The 19,979-nt window shown below is 52.4% G+C and overlaps 1 protein-coding gene across 3 annotated transcripts in view; it reads right to left on the reverse strand.

Annotated features, from left to right (window-relative positions):
* ESYT2 (extended synaptotagmin 2) overlaps positions 1–19,979 on the reverse strand; it is a 71,019-nt gene that overhangs the window by 17,463 nt on the left and 33,577 nt on the right. For 2 of the 3 annotated variants that reach the window (XM_079786679.1, XM_079786681.1), the window contains exons 7-14: positions 14,626–14,681; positions 11,081–11,201; positions 10,042–10,218; positions 8,545–8,627; positions 7,673–7,721; positions 6,532–6,621; positions 5,994–6,089; positions 672–734 (exon numbers count right to left, since the gene is read on the reverse strand). In XM_079786679.1, coding sequence (XP_079642805.1) covers positions 672–734; positions 5,994–6,089; positions 6,532–6,621; positions 7,673–7,721; positions 8,545–8,627; positions 10,042–10,218; positions 11,081–11,201; positions 14,626–14,681 — 735 coding nt within the window. The remainder of the gene's footprint in view (positions 1–671; positions 735–5,993; positions 6,090–6,531; positions 6,622–7,672; positions 7,722–8,544; positions 8,628–10,041; positions 10,219–11,080; positions 11,202–14,625; positions 14,682–19,979) is intronic. The other variant, XM_079786680.1, reaches the window with a different exon arrangement.

Below are 19,979 nucleotides of genomic sequence, written 5' to 3' on the forward strand. Positions count from 1 at the left end.
CCTAGATGAAACTGATTTAAAAACATTCCTGACTCCTTTCTATGGAATTTTCTTAAAATAATTACATTTAAGCTCTCCCCTCAAATATTTAAGTCTAGAATGTTCAAAGAAATCAAAGGAAAAATAATAAAACATCGTGAGTCATGGAAAACTTTAACAATTTAGCTAGAAAATACATGTTCCTGGTGTTTTAGGGAGTGGAGCTCAGTTTTCAATATACCTCACTGAATGAAATGGGAAGCTTCTCCAGAGACCTGGCCCCCACGCCCGCAGCACCGAAGCTCCCAGGTCACCAGCGGAGCCGGCCTGACTCAGCATATGGAAGAGGTGACGTGTAAACAGACAGCACGGTGACAAGGTCTGAAGACTGACTAACATTTTAGACAGAACTTCTAGTTCATCATTTTCACAAACTGAAATCCAATGGAAACAGATCATGTAAAACCACCTTTATTGCTACCTAAGGCCGACAAGGCGATGTCTGATTTATCATACTGGAACTTCATAAAATGTATCTTCAGAGCTGACTTAAATTCTCTACTAATTCTTGGTCAACAAAAGTAGGCTCTCTCCAAAGACCACTAACTACTGATCAGTAATACCCGCGAGGTTGAAGCATCATCTCTTTCAATATGTCTTCGTGAACGTGCAAAGGGAAGCCGTTGGTTTACCTTTAAAGCTTTCTGAACTGCAGTCTTCTTCAAGACACCGGGGTTAAACCCTAACGGGTTACTCTTTCCCGCAGAAGATGAACACACCAAGGGTTAATCAAACATGCAATGAGGAGATTATGTAAGGTTAACGACATGAAAACTTATGCAAACGAACAAAAAAATCTTTAAACAAAAAACACCAGCAAGAATTACACAGAAACAGTAAAAAACCATTTGTAAAATTTTTCTGTATGTTGACGATTTTATCTTAGAAGGAACCTTTAACCTGTCAGTATCAAACATATGTGCTTCTCCTATGTGGTTACTCTTCCCCTGAACTTCGGGATTGAAAAATCCAAGTGCTACTTTAAGAAAGGGTTCTATTTACTACCCTTTGCTTGAATAAACCCCTAAAATGTCTACAATTAGCTGTTACCTAAATACCAACCAATGGGCCACAGGTGCCCAAGTCACTCTCAAGCCCAATTCTACCCCATCATAGCGGAAGCCACGTTTCTCCCTTCTGAAACTTGTGTCTGTGCAGGACCACAGCAGAGACGGGCCTTCTCTACTTCGTCCCCCATTCTTTTCCGAGTATAAACTGGGAGGCAGGTTGGCTCATCAAGTTTCTCCTGGCTTTAAAGTTTTGATGTCCTGCTTTTATTAAATCTGAGTCTGTAAATTCATTACTTTCTGGCCCTCAAAAGGACAAGACTGAGCTGTTTTGCAAGCTTCTTCAAAGACTAACATGTAAGATTAAAAATTTTATCATTTTCATTGTAATTAACTTCAAATGACAAATTGAATTTTATTATTTTTTATAAAAAGTAGATTTTATAATGAAGAAATGGGACTGTGGCAGGCTGGACCAGGCAAGGAGGTCAGCATCTGGCCAAGAGGAATGAAGGGACGTGACAGCCAGCCTCGCCCGGGCTGCCGCTGCGACAGGCTGCTCAGCTCTAGGGCGCTGGACCCCCAGGTGCTTCTCTGGGGGGAGTCTGGATAAGGGAGGCTGGGAACTGCTGCCCTGAGGTGTGAGGGATGACAAACCCCCTGAAGCTCTCTGGACAGTGGCCGTGTACGAAATGTACACATCACTCTAACCGGCATCCATGTGGGCAAAGCGGGGCCAGAGGCTGTGTGTGTGGCGGGGGGGGGGGGGGGGGGGGGGGGGGGGGGGAGCGGAGCCGTGTGAGGTCATGGAAGCTGCACAAGCCTGGGGTGACACAGGCCGGATCGTCCAGGTGCACTAGGCAGGGGCCCAGCATGAGGCCTCCAAACGTTACAGCCCCTTCCACCTGGGCCCCTCATCTTAAACGGGCAGCACTGCCACCTGCGCCCCTTGGTGAGGAAGCACGAGCATCAAACCCCCACCCCACCCCCTCTGGCTCCACCTTACAGCCAGCATTTTCCCAGGCAGTGGGCATGAGCGTGAACGCCCATCTCAGATAAACCCCGCCCACACGAGGACGGAGCCCAGGGAGGGCACAGGCCAGCTCAGCCCCCAGCTCTGCCACTCACAGCCGGGACCCTGGCTCTCCCCTCAGTCCCTCGGCTCCCGCTGTCGCCGACCTGAGACTAAGGGAGCGGTGCACACAGAACCCCTGCAAAGGGCTGTGCAGACACGAGTTACCAGGAAGCCAAAGGCCTAGAGGGGCCCCAGGAGTCAGAGGGCACCATGGCTTCCCTCAGACGTCCCAGCCCAGGGCTTGAGCAAAAGGAGGAGAGCGGAGTTCCAGCCAGCAATGGGAGGGGCAGCGCCGGTCTGGACACAGTGCTGTTGCTCTGAGCAGGCAGAAGGTGGGACTGCGAAGGGCTGGCAGCTAAGGCCTTCCTAGAAACAGGAAAGGGCTCAGGCATGGGGGGAAACTGAGAAACACAGACCAAGTGCATAGTGAAAACCAATAGGTTTAAAAATACAATCCCTTTGTTCAAATTTAGTTCACAGAGCACCCTGTAAGCGCCAATATTGGAATCACAAAGCAGAGCATGTGGTTTTGACAATGTAGGAGGAAAGTAGTTTTGATGACTGAGCAGCGTCACAGCAGAACATGACAAAGCAACTGGAGCCCTGACGCAGGGCAGGGCGTTTACAGAATGAAAAGACGTAAGCACAGGCCGCGGGCGGAGGCGACGCCGTCACGCAGCTGGCCACACAGCTGTCCTGGAACACTGCGACAGAAAACGATTTCACTAAAGAGTGGTGCAAAACAGATGCCCATGAGCACCACCGTGGCTCACACGGTGCAGCTGGAGGGGCATTTACTGACGGGGTGACTGAACCTCGCCCACCCCTGGAGGTCCTGACCTTCCTCCTCTAGGACCTAGGACAATACACCTGTTCTTGACGTTTTGCCTGCCCCTCTTTTTCAGGGGGAAACAGAAAGGAGAACGCCTCACAACTGCAGAGCCTGCCCCCTCAGCTTCCAGGACCAGTGACTTGAAGAGTCTCACCAGTTGTTAGGGCGACCCTCTGGACTAAGCCATGGTGGCTTCCTTTTGCCCTGAAGAAACTAAAAATAACTGTTTGCTAAAGGCACCAAGAGCAGGGCCATGAGTCAAGGTGCCCAGCCAGACCCTGGGAAACAGATAGAACAAGACCAGCTTCCCAAGCAAGGTCAGACCAGCACTGCCTGCTCCAGGAAGTGCTTTCCGCCCGAGGAGGAGCTGCGTCTTCACACTCAGTGCCTGCTCTCCCCGAGGGACTGGTCAGCAGGAGGGAGAAGGCGTGCTTTCGGGCACGGAGTGCACGTCTGTCTTCACTGACCACTCCAGGGCACAGCGGGACTTTAAGGAAAGCCAAGTTCTCAGGCTTCTGCTTGGTCAGGAGGAGAAAGCAGACTTGAGGGAGGCGTTTGAAAACTTGCAAAGAAATATTTACATCTCACAGTGAGATGAACCACAAAAAACCCAATGAATCGCTGTGGTTTCACTTTTTCCATGGAAGAGTTTTTATTTTATCTTTTCCTGGGCTTCCTCATGGCTCAGGTTTGTTCATCTCATCATCAGATGTAGTCCCAATGTTAGTCACAGCAAAACAAGCACCCAACAGGCACACACAGTCACTGTAACCATGCGGGGAAAGTAGATGGCATGCCACGCCATTCCACCGCGGAGACAGCACCAGGAGGGGCGGCCCACCTCCCGCAGTGCCCGCTAGCACACAGGAGGAAAACACGGGGGCTCACAGAGGGCTCTACAGGCTGAGGCAGTATTCTCACAACACCAGTCCCCACGCTCGCCTCTCTGTTAAGTGGCCACACCCGAAGCTTCCCTCGGAGATACTCTTGGAAGGGGAAATGGGAGGAGAAAGCCAAGAATGGTGGGTTGTGACCAACGCACACACAAGAAGCACCAGTAACAGGAGTGCAAAGGGCAGTCAGAGCCACGGGGCGGGGAGCGCCCGCCACGCCCCGTGGACGTGACCCCGCAGCAGCAGTGCCGCGAAGGCCGTTTGCCCGACGGCCGAAGCAGCTTCACGCACCCAGTGCCCTTTAACGGAGGCTAACAGATTCGCTTGCTTTTTCTTGCCTCTGTGACATCATTCAATGTTAATTTAATGTAATACACACAGTCCTGAAGAGCAGCATGGTCCCTTCTGATACCCTATTCTGTAGACCCTAAAACACGTCACACTCATCTCCATCACGCACGATCCATTTGATAACAAACACTATTGTGGCTAAAAATAAAAACTCTACCACACAAGAAATTCCGTAGAAAGGTTAAATAATAATGACACAACTTCCCCCAAATGAAACTAGAACAGATAAAGCCACAGACTTCAGACTGGAAGACAGGCCAACAGGTGAACACTAACAGAAAGGCAGAGCTACGTCGGTAAAGAAACCGTCCAAGGAGCACAGTGAGCTCGCCCGCCCGAGCAGCGCGCCAGGGCCCGCGGAGCGCTTGCCCGTGCTGTGCGGGGCCGCTGATCAGTCGGGGCAGGGGACCCTCGTCAGCGGAGGGTTAGTTTACACGTGGATTTTCGGCGTGGGGTCGGCAGCTCTCAGCCCCTTGTTGGCCAAAGGCCAACTATCTATACAATTACATGGGCAGAGTTCAATTACACGTTCCCAATATGGAAAAAAAATAGATGACTGCTCAGATTGTCACTGTTAAAACTTTAAACAGTGTCCTGACACACCAAGTACACGCCTATGCTGTTGAGCAAAGCCCAAGTAACGCACAGTTTTGAACCTTGAAAGGTGCGAACTGAAACAAGGCGTGTGACTTCATGAAGTAGAGGACACACCGTCCAGCCATGAGCTGAGACGGGAAGGGAGGCCAAGGGAAGCGCTGAGGTGGCAGGCTGCTCCCTGCTGTCTGCAGGCAGGGACGGGGACACGCCGATGACCTGGATGGTGAGCTTTATCATCATCGTGGGAGCAGTCGTCTTTCCGTCAACAAAACCGGCCCCGACACCAGGAAATACAGCAAGAATGACATCTCCTGAACAAGCGAGCGAGCACTCAGAGAATCATCACAACAGCCTGGCTGGCGCGGCTCAGTGGCTGAGTGTCGACCTGAGACAGGCGGTCATGGTTCGATTCCCGGTCAGGACACATGCCCAGGTTGCGGGCTCATCCCCCGTAGGGAGCATGCAGGAGGCAGCTGATTAAGGTTTCTCTCTCATCATTGATGTTTCTCTCTCTCTCTCCCTCTCCCTTCCTCTCTGAAATCAATAAAATATATTCTAAGAAATATATCAAAGCAATAGGACATTATAATGAGCAGTAGGGTCAAACTGTGGTGGTGGGGGATCAGAGCAGGCCTCCCACGACTGAAAATGTATATGGTTTTTCTTCTCTAAGTTTTAGTCACTACCTATAAAAACTGTACTTTATGGCTTTTTCTAAGAGCAAAACAATCCTGATGCTAACAAGGTGCACTGCTCTGGGCTGCAGAAGCCACGTGTGCGGCAGGAGACCGCCAGGCAGCGTGTCCCCACACCCAGCGCGCTCAGCACTCAGTCCTCCCACCACTAGGCTGCTCTCCATCTGGCCAGGCGGCTGCAGGATGAATCTGGGTTTGTATCAGAGCTGCTTCATTTTATTCCCACGCCAAGTAGAGAATGAAATGTTACTCCTCAGTGATTTCCTATAGAACATCCTCTTCTCTAACTACTAGAGACTTGGATGAATCTCCTCTGTATTAGAGATTTCTTCATAAAACATTTCAGAGTAAAGGGCCATCTTCATCAAGATAAAAAGGAGTTTAACACACTGTCGCACCACCCACTCCACGCCGCTCTGGGCTGGGTGAAGAGCACACACAGCAACAGGAACGGGCGACAGTGTGGACACAAGCACGCACATGAGTTCCCGCAGCGCTACCTACCGGGAGGTTCCTCGCTGAATCCAAATACAAGATCAGCAGGGAAGAGGAAAGGCCATCGTTGGCTTGGTCTTTGTCGGCCCTGATGTCTGTCAGCACCTACCAGGAAGGAGAAGAGTCTCAACAGGCACATTTCCACATCGCTTTAGACTCTTGCTACCCAATTATGCCTGTAATGCTCAAGCAAAGGGGAGAGAGGGAGCCGAGAACCCCAATATGTGCCAGCAGAGAGGGAACAGAGAAACCCCCAATACGTGCAAGCAGAGTGGAAATCGGAAAGATTCTCTACAAATCAAAGGAAGGACCAGTGATCTGTGGCCCTCCAAAGCCCTGCTCTGCATCAAGCACAAGATTTGAAGATCTTGTAAAACAGGTGTAAACGACCCTCAAATCTTTTTAAAAGTGGCACCATCTTTCACTTATCCCCGAGGCCACGGTAGTGCCGATAGCACAACCACCCAAGGTCCCGCTGTAGTCCTCTGCAAGGCGTGCAACGCGAAGGGAAGGAGCGGGTCTCAGCCGCAGGAGCAGCGCCACTCACCTGGTCCAGGTGGGCAGCGTGTGGCGTCAGTGTGAGCCACTCCAGTTTCAGGTGCAGCTTTCCTCTGGGGACCTCGTCCAGGGTGAACCACTGAAGACAAATGGTGCAGGGTTAGCAGTTCTCCTGAATCGACATCCAAGTCAACAGTCTGCACCACGTCCCAAGAGGCTCACTGCCTGCGGCACCGACACTGCTCTCCACGGCCCAGGGCGGAACCTCGCACCCAGCCCCGAGCTCTCTCGACAGGCACATGGCCCCCACCCACGGACCACGCCATCCCTGCCTGCTGCCTGGGCCCATCGCAACGCTTCACAAACACTAACTCCTCGAGCCCATCAGAGCCCTGGGAGGTAAGGCTCACCCTAATTTACACGCAAGGATTCAGAAGCCAAATGTCTACCAGCTCCATCAGCTTCTACGTATTGACTTTAATAGAACTTAGGGCCTAATATAACATCAAACCCAAATGCTGAATTTCAATATCAAACAAGTGAACATGTTTGTTTTTATTCATCACTACATACTAATAACAAAGTAGTACACAGTTATTTCAACTCAAAAACCACAAAGCAATGACCCAAAGGCGGCTGGACGGTGCTAGAAGAGCCGCTGCGGCCCAGGCCCTGCGCACACCGGCGGCTCGCACTCCCGCCGAGCGATGGCCAGGAGCGCTTGGCCGCTCTGACCACAGCGCTGCCGTGGTGACGACGCTTTCCTTGGTCGGTCCCACACGTCGCTCAGAAGCCGCCACTCTCCCTCCTCACACTCTCCTTCCAACAGCAGTATCCTGCTTGAAGGGGCGTCTGCTCGCTGCCAGGCCCTCTGCCTTTAGACGCCTTCGCGTGACAACCTCCCATGGACAGCACAGCGCCGCCGCTGTGGCGCCAGCATCTTTAAAAGGCGCGGGACCGACAGCTGCCTGAAGGAAGCCGGCTTGTGCAGGTGTCGTCAGGAAATGTCCCGCGTATGTGGTAGGTACTCGGCACGCACGCTGTGACTTGGTCTCAGACTTCTTTTCACTTCGCTATTACGAACAAGCTTAAGTTCTCCTATCTCAGGGGCAAATGCTGAGTTTTCAGGATGGGGAGGGGCAGGAAAGAGCCAGTGTTCCTAAGTAGAACAAGACTCGCAGAAAACTTACTTCATCTAGAAGGCGCTCCTTTTCCACTTCGGCCAGATCGATCAGGAGACTAGAGAAACAACACGACAGCTTCAGAGCACAGAAGCACACTTCTCACAGCCCACCTAGGCATGTCTGTGAAAGAGGACTCCAGAAACACAACGAAATGCTACAGTTTATCAAGAGCAGACTGTTGGCTGTCCTGCACCCATCTAACTATGGGTCTACCATTTTACTTTTTATCCACTCCCAGAGTCCCCCCACTCTGCTTTCTCCCGCCTCTCTAGTCTACCACCAATGGATTTCATGTGACCCACCTACGTCTCCTCCTTTGATTGAACGTATAAAAATAGATGAAAACCTGCCATTCTCAGGACCATTATCTCAATCTGTTGAGATACTGCTTCCCAGCAACGGTCGACATTTTGGCTCAAATAAACTCACAAAAATTCTTTACAGGTTTGACTGTTTTTGCATTAACAATAATGTGTAAAAACCCATTCCTACAAGCCACAGCAAGGCCGCCTGCCTGGTGCAGAGAGCTGCCCTGGCCTGCAGGGCCAAAGCCACAGGGGCTACTGAGCACTGAAAACGGGGCAAGCGCAACAACCAAAGTGACTTTTGAATTGTGTCTCACTCAGTCAGGTTAGTGGATCTGGCTGCTTGTGCCGGTGGCCGCTGACAGGCACAGAGCCAGAAGCTCGCCTCCTCTTACTCCCACAAGAGCTTGTTAGGCCCTAAGCGTGTCAGGCAGCCTAAGTGAGGCAATGTTATATCTAACAGCCACTTAAAATCCCACTCAACATGTACACAAATCTGTCAGTGAAGTTAGTTTTAAGAGATTTTTAAAAATAAAGCGTGACCCGCGCTCTGCTCAGTCGCCAAGGACTTACCTTCCCAGAAAGTCGTCCTTGTCTGGGTCTTCATCAAAGAGCTCAATCTCCAGCTCCTGCCCAGGATGCTCATGGACCAAGGCCTGGAAGGTCAGTGATGGCAGTGACTGACATTTCACCAACAGTGCCCCCACTGAGCACGTGGTTACAGCGACAGCACCGTGCTGCCTCCGGTGCAAGGCCTCGGAAGCCCTTCCCTTTTCTAAGTGTGAACCACGTCATCTCCCGCACGGAGACGTGCGCCCACGCAGCCCAGCCCGCTGTGCTTGTTTCAGGTCGGGGGTCCCAGGGTCCGAGTTCAATGGCTCCAGCACAGGACAGGCCTGCAGAGGTGCAGGCCCCACCCAGACGCTGTCCTCGGGTAACCAACCACCACAAGCGCCACTCGAAGGTAAGGAATTCGGTGACAGGCAGGACTGGGGCTGAGAAGCTGGTGGAGCGTGACCCACACTAGTCCTGGGGGACGCACTGCTCCCAGCACAGGTAGCTCATGGTGCAGCGGTTCCACGCTGAGGAGCTTTGCCTGGGGAAAGGTGGCTGACACTTGCACCGCACCAGTTAGTACGTACTGAACTAGCAGCTGAGCTTTCTCCAGGAAAAGAAATGGCAGCATCTTCTCAGTGAATGGCTACTGTAAATCAGGTCCGTCTCTATCCTATATAGTAAAAGCGTAGTGTGCGAGTTGTCCCCTTGACCAGGAGACAATTCATCTGGGAGTTCGACCAGGGGGTGGGGCCAGCCAGGGGACGGGAGGGAGGCCTTGGCCAGTGGCAGTGGCAGCAGGCGACCGGGGGAAGGGAGTACCCAGCCAGCAGCTGGCAGCCGCTAGGGATCCTACCAGTGCATGAATTTCATGCACCGGGCCTCTAGTATATAGATCTGTATGTGTACATATATTTAATTCTCACCTGAGGACATTTTTCCATTGATTTTAGAGAGTGGAAGGGAGAGGGAAAGACATGAGAGAGAAACATCAATGTGAGAGAAACACATCAATTGTTTGCCTCCTGCATGAGCCCCAACCAGAGCCCGGACCGGGGAGTAGCCTGCAAATGAGGTACGTGCTCTTGACCGGAATCGAACCTGGGACCCTTCGGTGCACAGACCAACGCTCTATCCATTGAGCCAAACCAGCTAGGGACAGGTCTGTCTATATTTACTGGCATATATCCATGTTCAGGTGTGTTAAATGATAAATTTACAAGACAGTACCTAATCTCATTTTTGCATATGTACGTGTTAATAACATAAAACATTCACATTATGAGAAATTTTGCCAATTATTCATTGTGATCTTTTTATGTAATTAAGATCTAAAATCTTAAGTGTTGGTATGACAAGAATGTTGTGTGGAGAAGACAGAAGGTGCAATGCTTTTTAAAGATGGGAATCTGAAGTGAAGAGAATTTAAATCGCCACCTAAATGAACTATAGCCTGGGTGACAGGAACGGAAGCGGGGTTTAGGATGAAGCCGTGGCAGCCGAGGCGGGCCTTACCTCGTACACCTCGTTCCACTTTGGACTCAGGTTCTCTTTGATGACCTTGCTTTGGAAGATCTGGTTGCCAACTCGAATAACTCCATAGGGGTCTGACTTTCCCTTGACAAGTCCCTTAAGGTACGTGTCCTTCCCCTGGAGGTCCTGAGCTTCAATGAAGTGTATCCTTAGAACACCCTGGAGAAGACAAGAGCGCCACCTGCTCACTGGGTCATCCCAGACAGGACACGGCTGGTGCTGACCGGCCGTCGCAGGAGCGCGGCGCAGAGGTGACAGCTATGTGACATGTCGGGAAACACAGCGGGCAGGACAGAGGGCCCGGTGGGACTCCTCAGACAAGAGGCAGTGGCAGAGGGAGTGGGTGAGCAACTTCTGCAGAGGCCCCGAGGGACACCGCGCTCCGGAGCCGAGCGGGGTCAGAGCAGTCAGATCAGACAGTCCAGCTTTGCTCTGACCCCATAAGTGACACTAACGTTACAGGTCGGACCTGTGCCCAGGCCGTGCTCTGTTCTGTTTTTAGAACAACCCTATGAGATACTGTCATTAACCCTGTTTGTAGATGGGAAACTAAAACTCTGAAATACACACTATTCATGGACTCTTTTCCTAAAATGTTTAACAGAAAAAGTGAAATATTCACTCACTTCTTTCCAGGCAAACCAAGATGGGAAGGTCACCGTTTGGCAGGGCAGCCTTTCCCTGGGAACCCCCTGAGGAACATGCTGGGCCATGTCCCTGCCTGGCAGCACAGGAAGGTCTCCATTTTAGCTTCCCCCGTGCTCCTCGTCACCTCTCAGACTGAGAGGAAACCGCCCCCATCGCGGAGACGAAGCTGTCAGGTGTTGTCGGTACAGACAGGATGCTGGCTGAGATGACAGTAGGTACCATCGTTCCCAGCTGAGGTCGAGCTGCACACGGAGTGTGCGACAAGCACCCTAAAGCACCACAGTCCGTGTGGCAGGGCTGTGAGGAGGAACACGCGAAGTGGCGGGAGGGTATGTCTATGTGTAAGTGGTAAGAGAGGCCAGGACACGCTTACCTTTGGTATCGGAAACCGCAACTGGGCTATTTGAACTTCACTGACGAGTGGAACAGTGATTCGATTGGGAAGAACCAGATAGTTTGATATTATATCCAAAATGATGGTATCTGATAAACCACTGTTAGGTGGGAAGAAAAAAGAACGGAACAGTCATCAGACACTTCCACACTCGTTATCGCCTTCAGCAGTAAACACACCACAAACGTGATACAACCACCCACACATTTATAGGGTAGGAGTGGTCTCTTCCCCAAAACACGTTTAAAACCAGCAGGTCAGTCCATTAGATGTGGTCCTGCCACCGTACCAGTTATGGAGGGTTTATTCTGGGAACAGAAGGCAGCATCGACTGCATTTCATAAGTCCTAAATGACATTTCCTACATAACTCTATCATTGATTTAATAATGAGTAACTAATATGTTTCATTAAATTTCTTTACCATAAAATATTTCAAATATCCATAAAAGCTCAGATAATACTATAACATCTTTTTACATAGTCTATGTTTATTACATTAAGTTTCTCTCTTACAATATACCAGAGGCCCGGTGCACGAAATTCGTGCATGGGAGGGGGGGTGTCCCTCAGCCCAGCTTGCACCCTCTCCAATCTAGGACCCCTTGAGGCATGTCCGACTGCCTGTTTAGGCCAGAACCAAACGGGCAGTTGGACATCCCTCTCATAATCCAGGACTGTTGGCTCGCAACTGCTCACCTGCCTGCCTTCCTGATTGCCCCTAACCACTTCTGCCTGCCAGCCTCATCACCCCCTAACCACCCCCCTGCCAGCCTGATTGATGTCTAACTGCTCTGCTGCCAGCCTGTTTGCCCCCAACTTTCCTCCTCTGCCGGCCTGGTCACCCCTAACTGCCCTCCCCTGCAGGCCTGATCGCCCCCAACTGCCCTCCCTTGCAGGCCTGGTCCCTCCCAACTGCCCTCCCCTGCTGGCCTGATTGCCCACAACTGCCCTCCCTTGCAGGCCTGGTCCTTCCCAACTGCCCTCCCAGGCTGGCCATGTTGTGTCCACATGGGAGCAGGATCTTTGACCACATGGGGGAAGCCATCTTGTGTGTTGGAGTGATGGTCAATCTGCATATTACTCTTTTATTAGATAGGATAGAGGCCTGGTGCATGGTGGGGGCCAGCTGGTTTGCCCTGAAGGGTGTCCCAGGTCAGGATGGGGGTACCCTTGAGACATGGGGCGGCCTGGGCGAGGGGCCTGTGGTGGTTTGCAGGCTGGCCACGCCCCCCGGCGACCCAAGCAGAGGCCCTGGGATCTGGGATTTATCTTCTATAATTGAAACTTTGTAGCCTTGAGCAGAGCCAAGCCTTCTGCTCCCTCTGTGGTGGCAGCCATTTTTGTTAGGATTTATTTATCTCCTATAATTGAAACTCTGTAGCCTTAAGTGGAGGCTAAAGCAAGCCAGGGCTGCAGAAGCTTGGCTTCCTTCATCACCGGGGGCAACCCTAGCCTCCTGCTCTCTCCAGCTCCGTGGCTGCTGCCATTTTTGTTGGGATTTACTTATCTTCTACAATTGAAACTTTGTAGCCTTAAGCGGAGGCCTGGGCCGGCAAGGGTGTGCGGAAAGCTTGACTTCCTCCATCGCTGGGGAAACCCAAGCCTCCCTCCTGCTCTCTCCAGGGCTGCAGCCATCTTGGTTGTGTTAATTTGCATACTCACTCCTGATTGGCTTGTGGGTATAGCGGAGTGATTGTTAATTTGCATATTACTTTTATTAGATAGGACTAGAGGGCCGGTGCACGAAATTCGTGCACGGGGGTGGGGTGTCCCTCAGCCCAGCCTGCACCCTCTCCAATCTGGGACATCCCTCTCACAATCCAGAACTACTGGCTCCCAACCACTCGCCTGCCTGCCTACCTGCCTGATTGCCCCTAACTGCTTCTGCCTGCCAGCCTGATCACCCCCTAACCACTCCCCTGCCAGCCTGATCGACACCTAACTGCTCCCTTGCCGGCCCGATTGCCCCCAACTGCCCTCCCCTGCCAGCCTGGTCACCTCTAACTGCCATCCCTTGCCAACCTGGTCACCCCTAACTATCCTTCCCTGCAGGCCTGGTCACCCCCAACTGCCCTCCCCTGCAGGTCTGGTTCCCCCCTGCAACTTCCCTCCCCTGCAGGCCTGGTCGCCCCCAACTACCCTCCTCTGCCAGCCTGGTCGCCCCTCACTGCCACCCCTGCCGGCCTGGTTGCCCCTAACTGCTCCACCTGCCAGACTGGTCACCCCCAACAGCCCCCCTGTGCTGGCCTGGTTGCCCCTAACTACCCACGCAGCCTGCTTTTTCAGTCATTTGGTCATCCCTCACTAACCCCCTGCCGGCATGGTCGCCCCACGCAGCCTGCTGCTCAGTCGTTTGGTCGTCCTTCACTAATCCCCCCTATTGGCCTGTTGCCCACTCGGGCGTCTGCTCAGTTGTTTCAGTTGTGATGGCCCCTGGCTCTTTATATATATGGATATGCAGAGTTCCTAGGGCAATAAAGAAATTTACAGGTTTTTCACACTGCATTAGGAGATTCAATACTGTAATAATTTTGAAATACTATATACACTGAACAGAGAACTCAGGGATTTGAATAAAATTGTGGAGGCTAAAGAAACAAACACACTTTTAGTATGTTTCTTGCCTACTCTTTGGGGTAAATGTGAGAATCGGGTAGCGTGCATGTGCACGCCTCTGCAAGCTACACAAGTGAGTGTCCCTGCGACAGAAGCCACCTCTGGGCCTGCTAGGGGCTGAGATTCCACTTCTCAGACGTAGAGTAACCATACCTATAAGAGCACCCGCTGGGCAGTGGGAAGGCCACCGCCACTCAGTGGGCAATAGCGCAGCACTCACGGCAGGTGGGTGTCCAGGGCAGTGGTGAGACCGCTCCCGTGAGGACCAGGGGCCATGCTAACATGTCAGCAGGGCACCTTTAACCTCCGGGTGGTGCCCCCCTTAGTAAAGCCAGCAGAAGCAGGTTTGGAGGCTCTAATCGCAGCCCACCCAGCTTGGTAGATGACCAGGTTTGCTGCAGTCACCTCCCACCAGGTAAGACTGTGGACTGTGACCCAAGCAGAACCTCTCCCAGGAGTGATGTAAGGCCTACGGACTCCATGCTCACGTGGCAAGTCTCCCGCCAAGACGCTGCATGGCTACTGGTGAGTGGAGGGACTCCCAAGGATGATGGGGGAACATGGGCTTTCCCTCCCCCTTGGCTCCCAGGCCCAGGATTGACATCCAACTCCAAGGAGGCAAGAACGCAGAAAGGGCTAGTTTTGAAACATTCATTCACTTTTTAAGTTGTCTGTATATTTCTGGGAAAAGAAAAACCAAATTTAAAAATTGATTTGTGGAATATTAGAAGGCTGCCACTATTCTGAAACACTTATACTGAAAGGCACCTTTGTGATGAACAAAAGGTGAACGGAAGGGTGAGTGACGGAGTCTGACGTCCTACGACCCTCTGCATAAGCGCGTTTGAGCCCAGAGGCACGTCACACCATCAGCGAGCTAACCACAGCACATGGCAGCATACTTACTTCAGTCCTGGGATATCCAGAAGGTTAGTCAGTCCTGTCCAGTTAATTTCTAAAAGCTGTTTAAAAACAGGGCAAAAAATGTTATCCAAGTTATTTCCAATTATCAAATCAAATCATCGAGATTTCTTTCTCTTTTTTTAAATATATTTTTATTGATTTCAGAGTAGGGAAAGGGAGAGACTGAAACATCAATGATGAGAATCACTGATCAGCTGCCTCCTGCACGCCCCACTGGGGATTGAGCCCGCAACCCAGGCATGTGCCCTTGACTGGAATTGAACCCGGGACCCTTTAGTCCCCAGGCCAACACTCTATCCACTGAGCCAAACCAGCCAGGGCAGAGATTTGTTTCTTTTCACTGTTCTGCACCTTGCTTTTCACTTTATAAACCATCAAGGCCATTGTGCCCTGTGGGTACATGAAGAGCTGCCTGTTGTTTTATTTTTCAATGTCAGTTTTCTCCAGTAAAATCATATAACAATTTATACATCTACCCTCCTATCCTCCTATGGATGGGCACTTAGGATATTGAGTGAATATTTTTTTACATCATGTTCTGATGTGCGCATGCAAACTGGCATTTAAAAAGTAGACATCCTGATCAGATACATGTTCACTTTGTTATTTGATAGTGCCACCTAATTACCATAAAGAAGGCTATCCCTACTTATATTCCCACCAAAAGTGTATGAAAATGTTTCTTGTTTATAACCTCAACAAAAAGAGATATTAAGAATCAATCCATTTGGCAGTTAAAAAATGGTACTTTATCACTGTTTCAAATTGCATTTTCCTGATATTTCCCCCCCACCACCCCCATTTTCCTGATATTAGTGGAGCATGTTCCATTCATTCAACATTTGGAGGTTTTCGCTCATTTTTCTAGTGGATATTTATCTTACAATAATTCCTACACAGTTGGCTATGATTCCATTAGGTGGATGGGGATGGGTAAAAACTATTGATTAGAAACACAGCTTTTCCTATCGAAATGGATACTGCACTTACTTGTGTTTATATTTGTGGGGGGAAAGCTAAGTGAAATTGCATGATCTCATTACCCATATAGCTAGAGTATCACATTCTGGCTCCAATCCCTTTGGGAAGTGGTTATAAATAAGCATGAATTAAAGGAGTCCAGGTTCTCTTGAAAAGACCAAACTAAAAAGCAACCGGTTTTAAAAGTCCTGAAAGACTGAGATTTTTCAGCAAAAGAGAAACAAGATGTAAACTTTCAAGGCTAATAGCAGTAAGGATCATGCTCCCCTCCTCCCCACCCTCAGGTCCAGAAGCAAAACAACCCAGGAGTAAGCACCCCGCCCCACGCTCATCATCACCACAGACCTTTCCCACTAAGAGGACCAGGGATTTGAGGAACAGCCATCCCAGGCCCGGCCACGATGCAGAACCAGGAAGCTAAGGAAACCCTCCTCAGCCAATGGCCAATGAGAGGCCCTGTCACGGGCGGGTCGCCTGGCAGGTCGATACCGAGATGAACTCCTCAGGTCACAGGGCCAAACCCATGGCCCTTGTCAAAATGACGAGATCCGCTTGTGCAAATGCTGCCCAGGTTCAGAGAAACAACCCGCCGGGGAGGCAGTGCGGGAGAGGCGGAGCAGGACTCCGCGGGTTTGAGAAGAGACTGGCGTGCAGACAGAAGGCCCGTCCAAGGCCCTGAAGAGGGAGCTGGGACAGGAGGGCCCAGCGAGGACAAAGGGGGGAACAGCGAGTGAGGGCGAGGGAGTGTGTGAGGACAAGTGTGAGGGAGCGAGAATGAGTGTGAGTGCGTGTGGGACCCAGTGTGAGAGAGGCCTGAAAGCTGAGGCTGGAGTCCACACAGGGACACAGGGAGGAACCCACGAGGAGGGACAAGCAGCTAAAATTAGTGCCCGTCGCCCTGCGCCTGGATGACTCAGAGCTGTTTCGGGAAACTGAAGAGCCAGGGAGTCGTGTTTCCAGGCAGGAAACCGCCGAGGGCTGCTGCGGCCCTTCCCGGGACACCGAACAAGCAGCGAGCGGCCGAGTCCACCTACAAGGTGAGCGAGTGCGAGCCTCAGGGACAGACGGCCCGCCCCGCTGCTCTCCCATCCCCTGTACCTACGGACACAGTGGTTTACTTCGGCACTCTGCGCACCAGGCGTCCCACGTGAATCATTTCTGCGGAACAGACTGTGAATCACCGGGAAGTCCCTTAAAAATACAGACTGGTGGCTCCCGCCCTTCTCCAGTGTTTCTGAATTAGTCGGTTTGGCTAGTGGTAAAGGTCAAGTTATTTTCCTTATGTTTTCAAGCTCCCAGGATCTGCAGCTTCTACCTGGGATACAGAAAACCGGAAAGAGCATCACTCTTCAATGTACAGGAGCCGAGGTGGCCGGCGCCAGCCAGCCTGAAACTCTTCCTCACAGGCAGCTCGAGGTGAAGCCCGGGCCCCACTGCCCCCCTCGCACCCCCCCCCCCCCCCCCCCGCCGGCAGGTGGACTATTCCAGTTAGATCTTAACTGCTAAAGGCAAAGTGGGGGTAAGACAGTGTAACCCTCTGAGATCCAGACACAGGGCATGTGCAACCACTCGGGCCGCAGAGTGTGCTGGCTGAGGGCCTGGGCCTGGGCCCGGGCGACACTCCCTGCAGGGGTGAGGCAGGGCGGCAGCAGCCGCTGCTGGAAAGACAGCACCCACTTTCCACTGTAAGAAGCAGAAGCCACAGGGGAGGGACACACAGGTCAAGCCCACTGCAGCTGGGGGACAGGGAGAGAGAAGACATGTGTGTGCCTTGGGGAGGCTAGGACACCAACACAGGCCTGCCCACCAGAGATCCCGTGTTGCTGGACCAACACGTGCAAACCCACCTGCACACAACCCACCACAGACACGGCACGAGGAGGGCACTCACCGAGAGACACCAGCCCGAGAGCCAGCAGGGGCAGGACAATGCGGAGCTCCCATCCCCCCACTGGATGGGCCAGCCTGTCCACATCCATGCGAGCTGTCAGAACCACAGACACAGAAGCTCAGAGACCTGCAGACCAATACTGCCAAAGCTCCTGGGACTTAGTGTGAGGGGCGGGTGGGACCCTCCTGGCCTGTGGCCTGGGGTTCCCGTGGGCCTGTCTGCCTGGCCTGCCCTCCACCTCACTGCTGCCTCCTCCTCAGGGTTGTAGGACTGGCTTCCAACACCTCAACCTTCCCACTCCCGCCGGTCTAGGGTCCGTGTCTGACCCGCTCAGCAGAGAGGGATGGAGGGAGACAGGTGGGAAGACGCACTGCCGCTTGGGAGCGCTGGCAGCCATGACTGGCGTGTGGACTGGAGACCAGAGGCCGCTGGCCTCAGCGGAGAGAACAGAGTGAAGGCGAAGTGTGGGTGGGAGATGTCACAGGGCTCCCTCCCCTGCAGCCCCTGCAGAGGTTCCTGAGACACCAATACCGGCTCCCTGGTCAAACAAAGCCCCGCTTTTGCTTAAGGCACCTCAGCTGCTGGAGTCCCAGCTAATGGGACTCAACTTCTTCTCCCGCTCACTCTGACAGGAAGATGTCACTTTCATCTTGGAGACGAAGAAAGGAACCTCTGGTTCAAACGTGGGAGGCCCGCCCTCTGTTGGCTGGGAGCCCCTGAGGGTCAGCACGCTCAGAGCACACGACTCGTCTCCTGGACACGCTCTGGACTCTCTAGTCTGACCATTCCTCCTGGGACGGCCACAGACCTGAGGACTCCAACACCCTACGAGCTGTCGGGGCCGTGCCAACAACGGTCCTGATGGCAGAAGGGAGTGGCCACCAGGCCCACGGAGGGGCAGGAGTAGACAACTGGCTTGTTCCGGCTCTTACCAGAACCTTCACCCCAGCATGTGTGCTTACCGGTACTTGATCTCTGATGTCAGGACCCCACCAGAATGCGAAACCTACATGTAGGAAAATGTGTAATTTCTTAAAAACTCGAGGACTTGTATCATCGACATTTATTCAATCTTCACATTTAATCTCTGACACCGGTATTACTGTAATCCCCTTGTTACAGATGGGAAAACTGAGGCTTAGAGAAATGAAATAAGTTGTGCAAAGCACAAAGTGGGAGGAGAAAGAAGCAGGAGCGGAAAACCAGGTTGAATGACGGTCGCGCTGGCTGCACCATCAGACAGATGTGCTCCACAGCTCAGCACCTCACGGCTTTGTTTAGTTTTCCGGAACAAGCAACACATTATCAAAACTAGTCTAAAGAAATCAACAAGCAGGAAGATGTGCAAAGGCTTCGAAAGGTTCTCTGACACTGCACTTCTAAATCATCCGGATAATAAGAAACCGAAATCTCTCCAGCTGGACTGCCCCGGTGAGAATTACTTGGCAGCAGGCAGTGAATTCTGTTCCTTATTTTCCAGCTGAAAGTAACTGAAAATACACTCCCTCTCTTTGAAGCATGGGTGGTGACTTTACTCACCATATAAGGAAACTTGAGGCCCAGTACACAAAATTTGTGCACGAGATGGGGGTGTGTTCCTCAGCCCAGCCTGCACCCTCTCACAATCCGGGACCCCTTGGGGGATATCTGACCATCCCTCTCGCAACCTGGGACCGCTGGCTCCTAACTGCTTGCCTGCCTGCCTGCCTGATCGCCCCTAACCCCTCTCCCTGCCTGATCACCCCTAACCATTCTGCCTGCCTGCCTGATTGCCCCTAACCATCTCTGCCTCGGCCCCCGCCACGGTGGCTTCGTCGGAATGATGTCCAGAAGGTCGTTCAGCTGTACAGTCTAATTAGCATATTATGCTTTTATTATTACAGACTAGAGGCCTGGTGCATGAAATTCATGCACGGGGGGAGGGGGTGGTTTCCTCAGCCCAGCCTGCACCCTCTCGCAATCTGAGACCCCTTGGGGGATGTCTAACTGCCAGTTTAAACCGGCAGTCGGAGATCCCTCTAGCAATCCTGGACTGCTGGCTCTTAACAGCTCGCCTGCCTGCCTGCCTGATTGCCCCTAACCCCTCTGCCTGCCGGCCTGATCACCCCTAACTGCCTCAGCCTGCCGGCCTGATTGCCCCTTCCTTGCCCCCCCCCGCCCCCCGCCGGCCTGATCGACCCAAACTTGCCCCCCCGCCAGCCTGATTGCCCCTAACTTGGCCCCCCCGCCCCCGCTGGCCTGAAAGACCTTAATTTGCTTTCCTGTCAGTCTGATCGCCCCTAACCGCCTCTGCCTCGGCCCCCAGCCTAAGCCACAGTCTGGCCTCCCTCTGTGGGAGACCTGGCGGATCGGGAAGGCGCCACACTCCCATTACCCCGCTGTTGCTGCTGCCATTTCTGGCCTGAGCCTGGGCCCTTCATAGCCACGCCTTGGCCCTTCGCAGCCTCCCGCCCGCCACCACCTG

Source organism: Cnephaeus nilssonii (assembly GCF_951640355.1).
Source record: "Cnephaeus nilssonii genome assembly, chromosome: 12".
Taxonomy (NCBI): Eukaryota; Metazoa; Chordata; class Mammalia; order Chiroptera; family Vespertilionidae; genus Cnephaeus; species Cnephaeus nilssonii.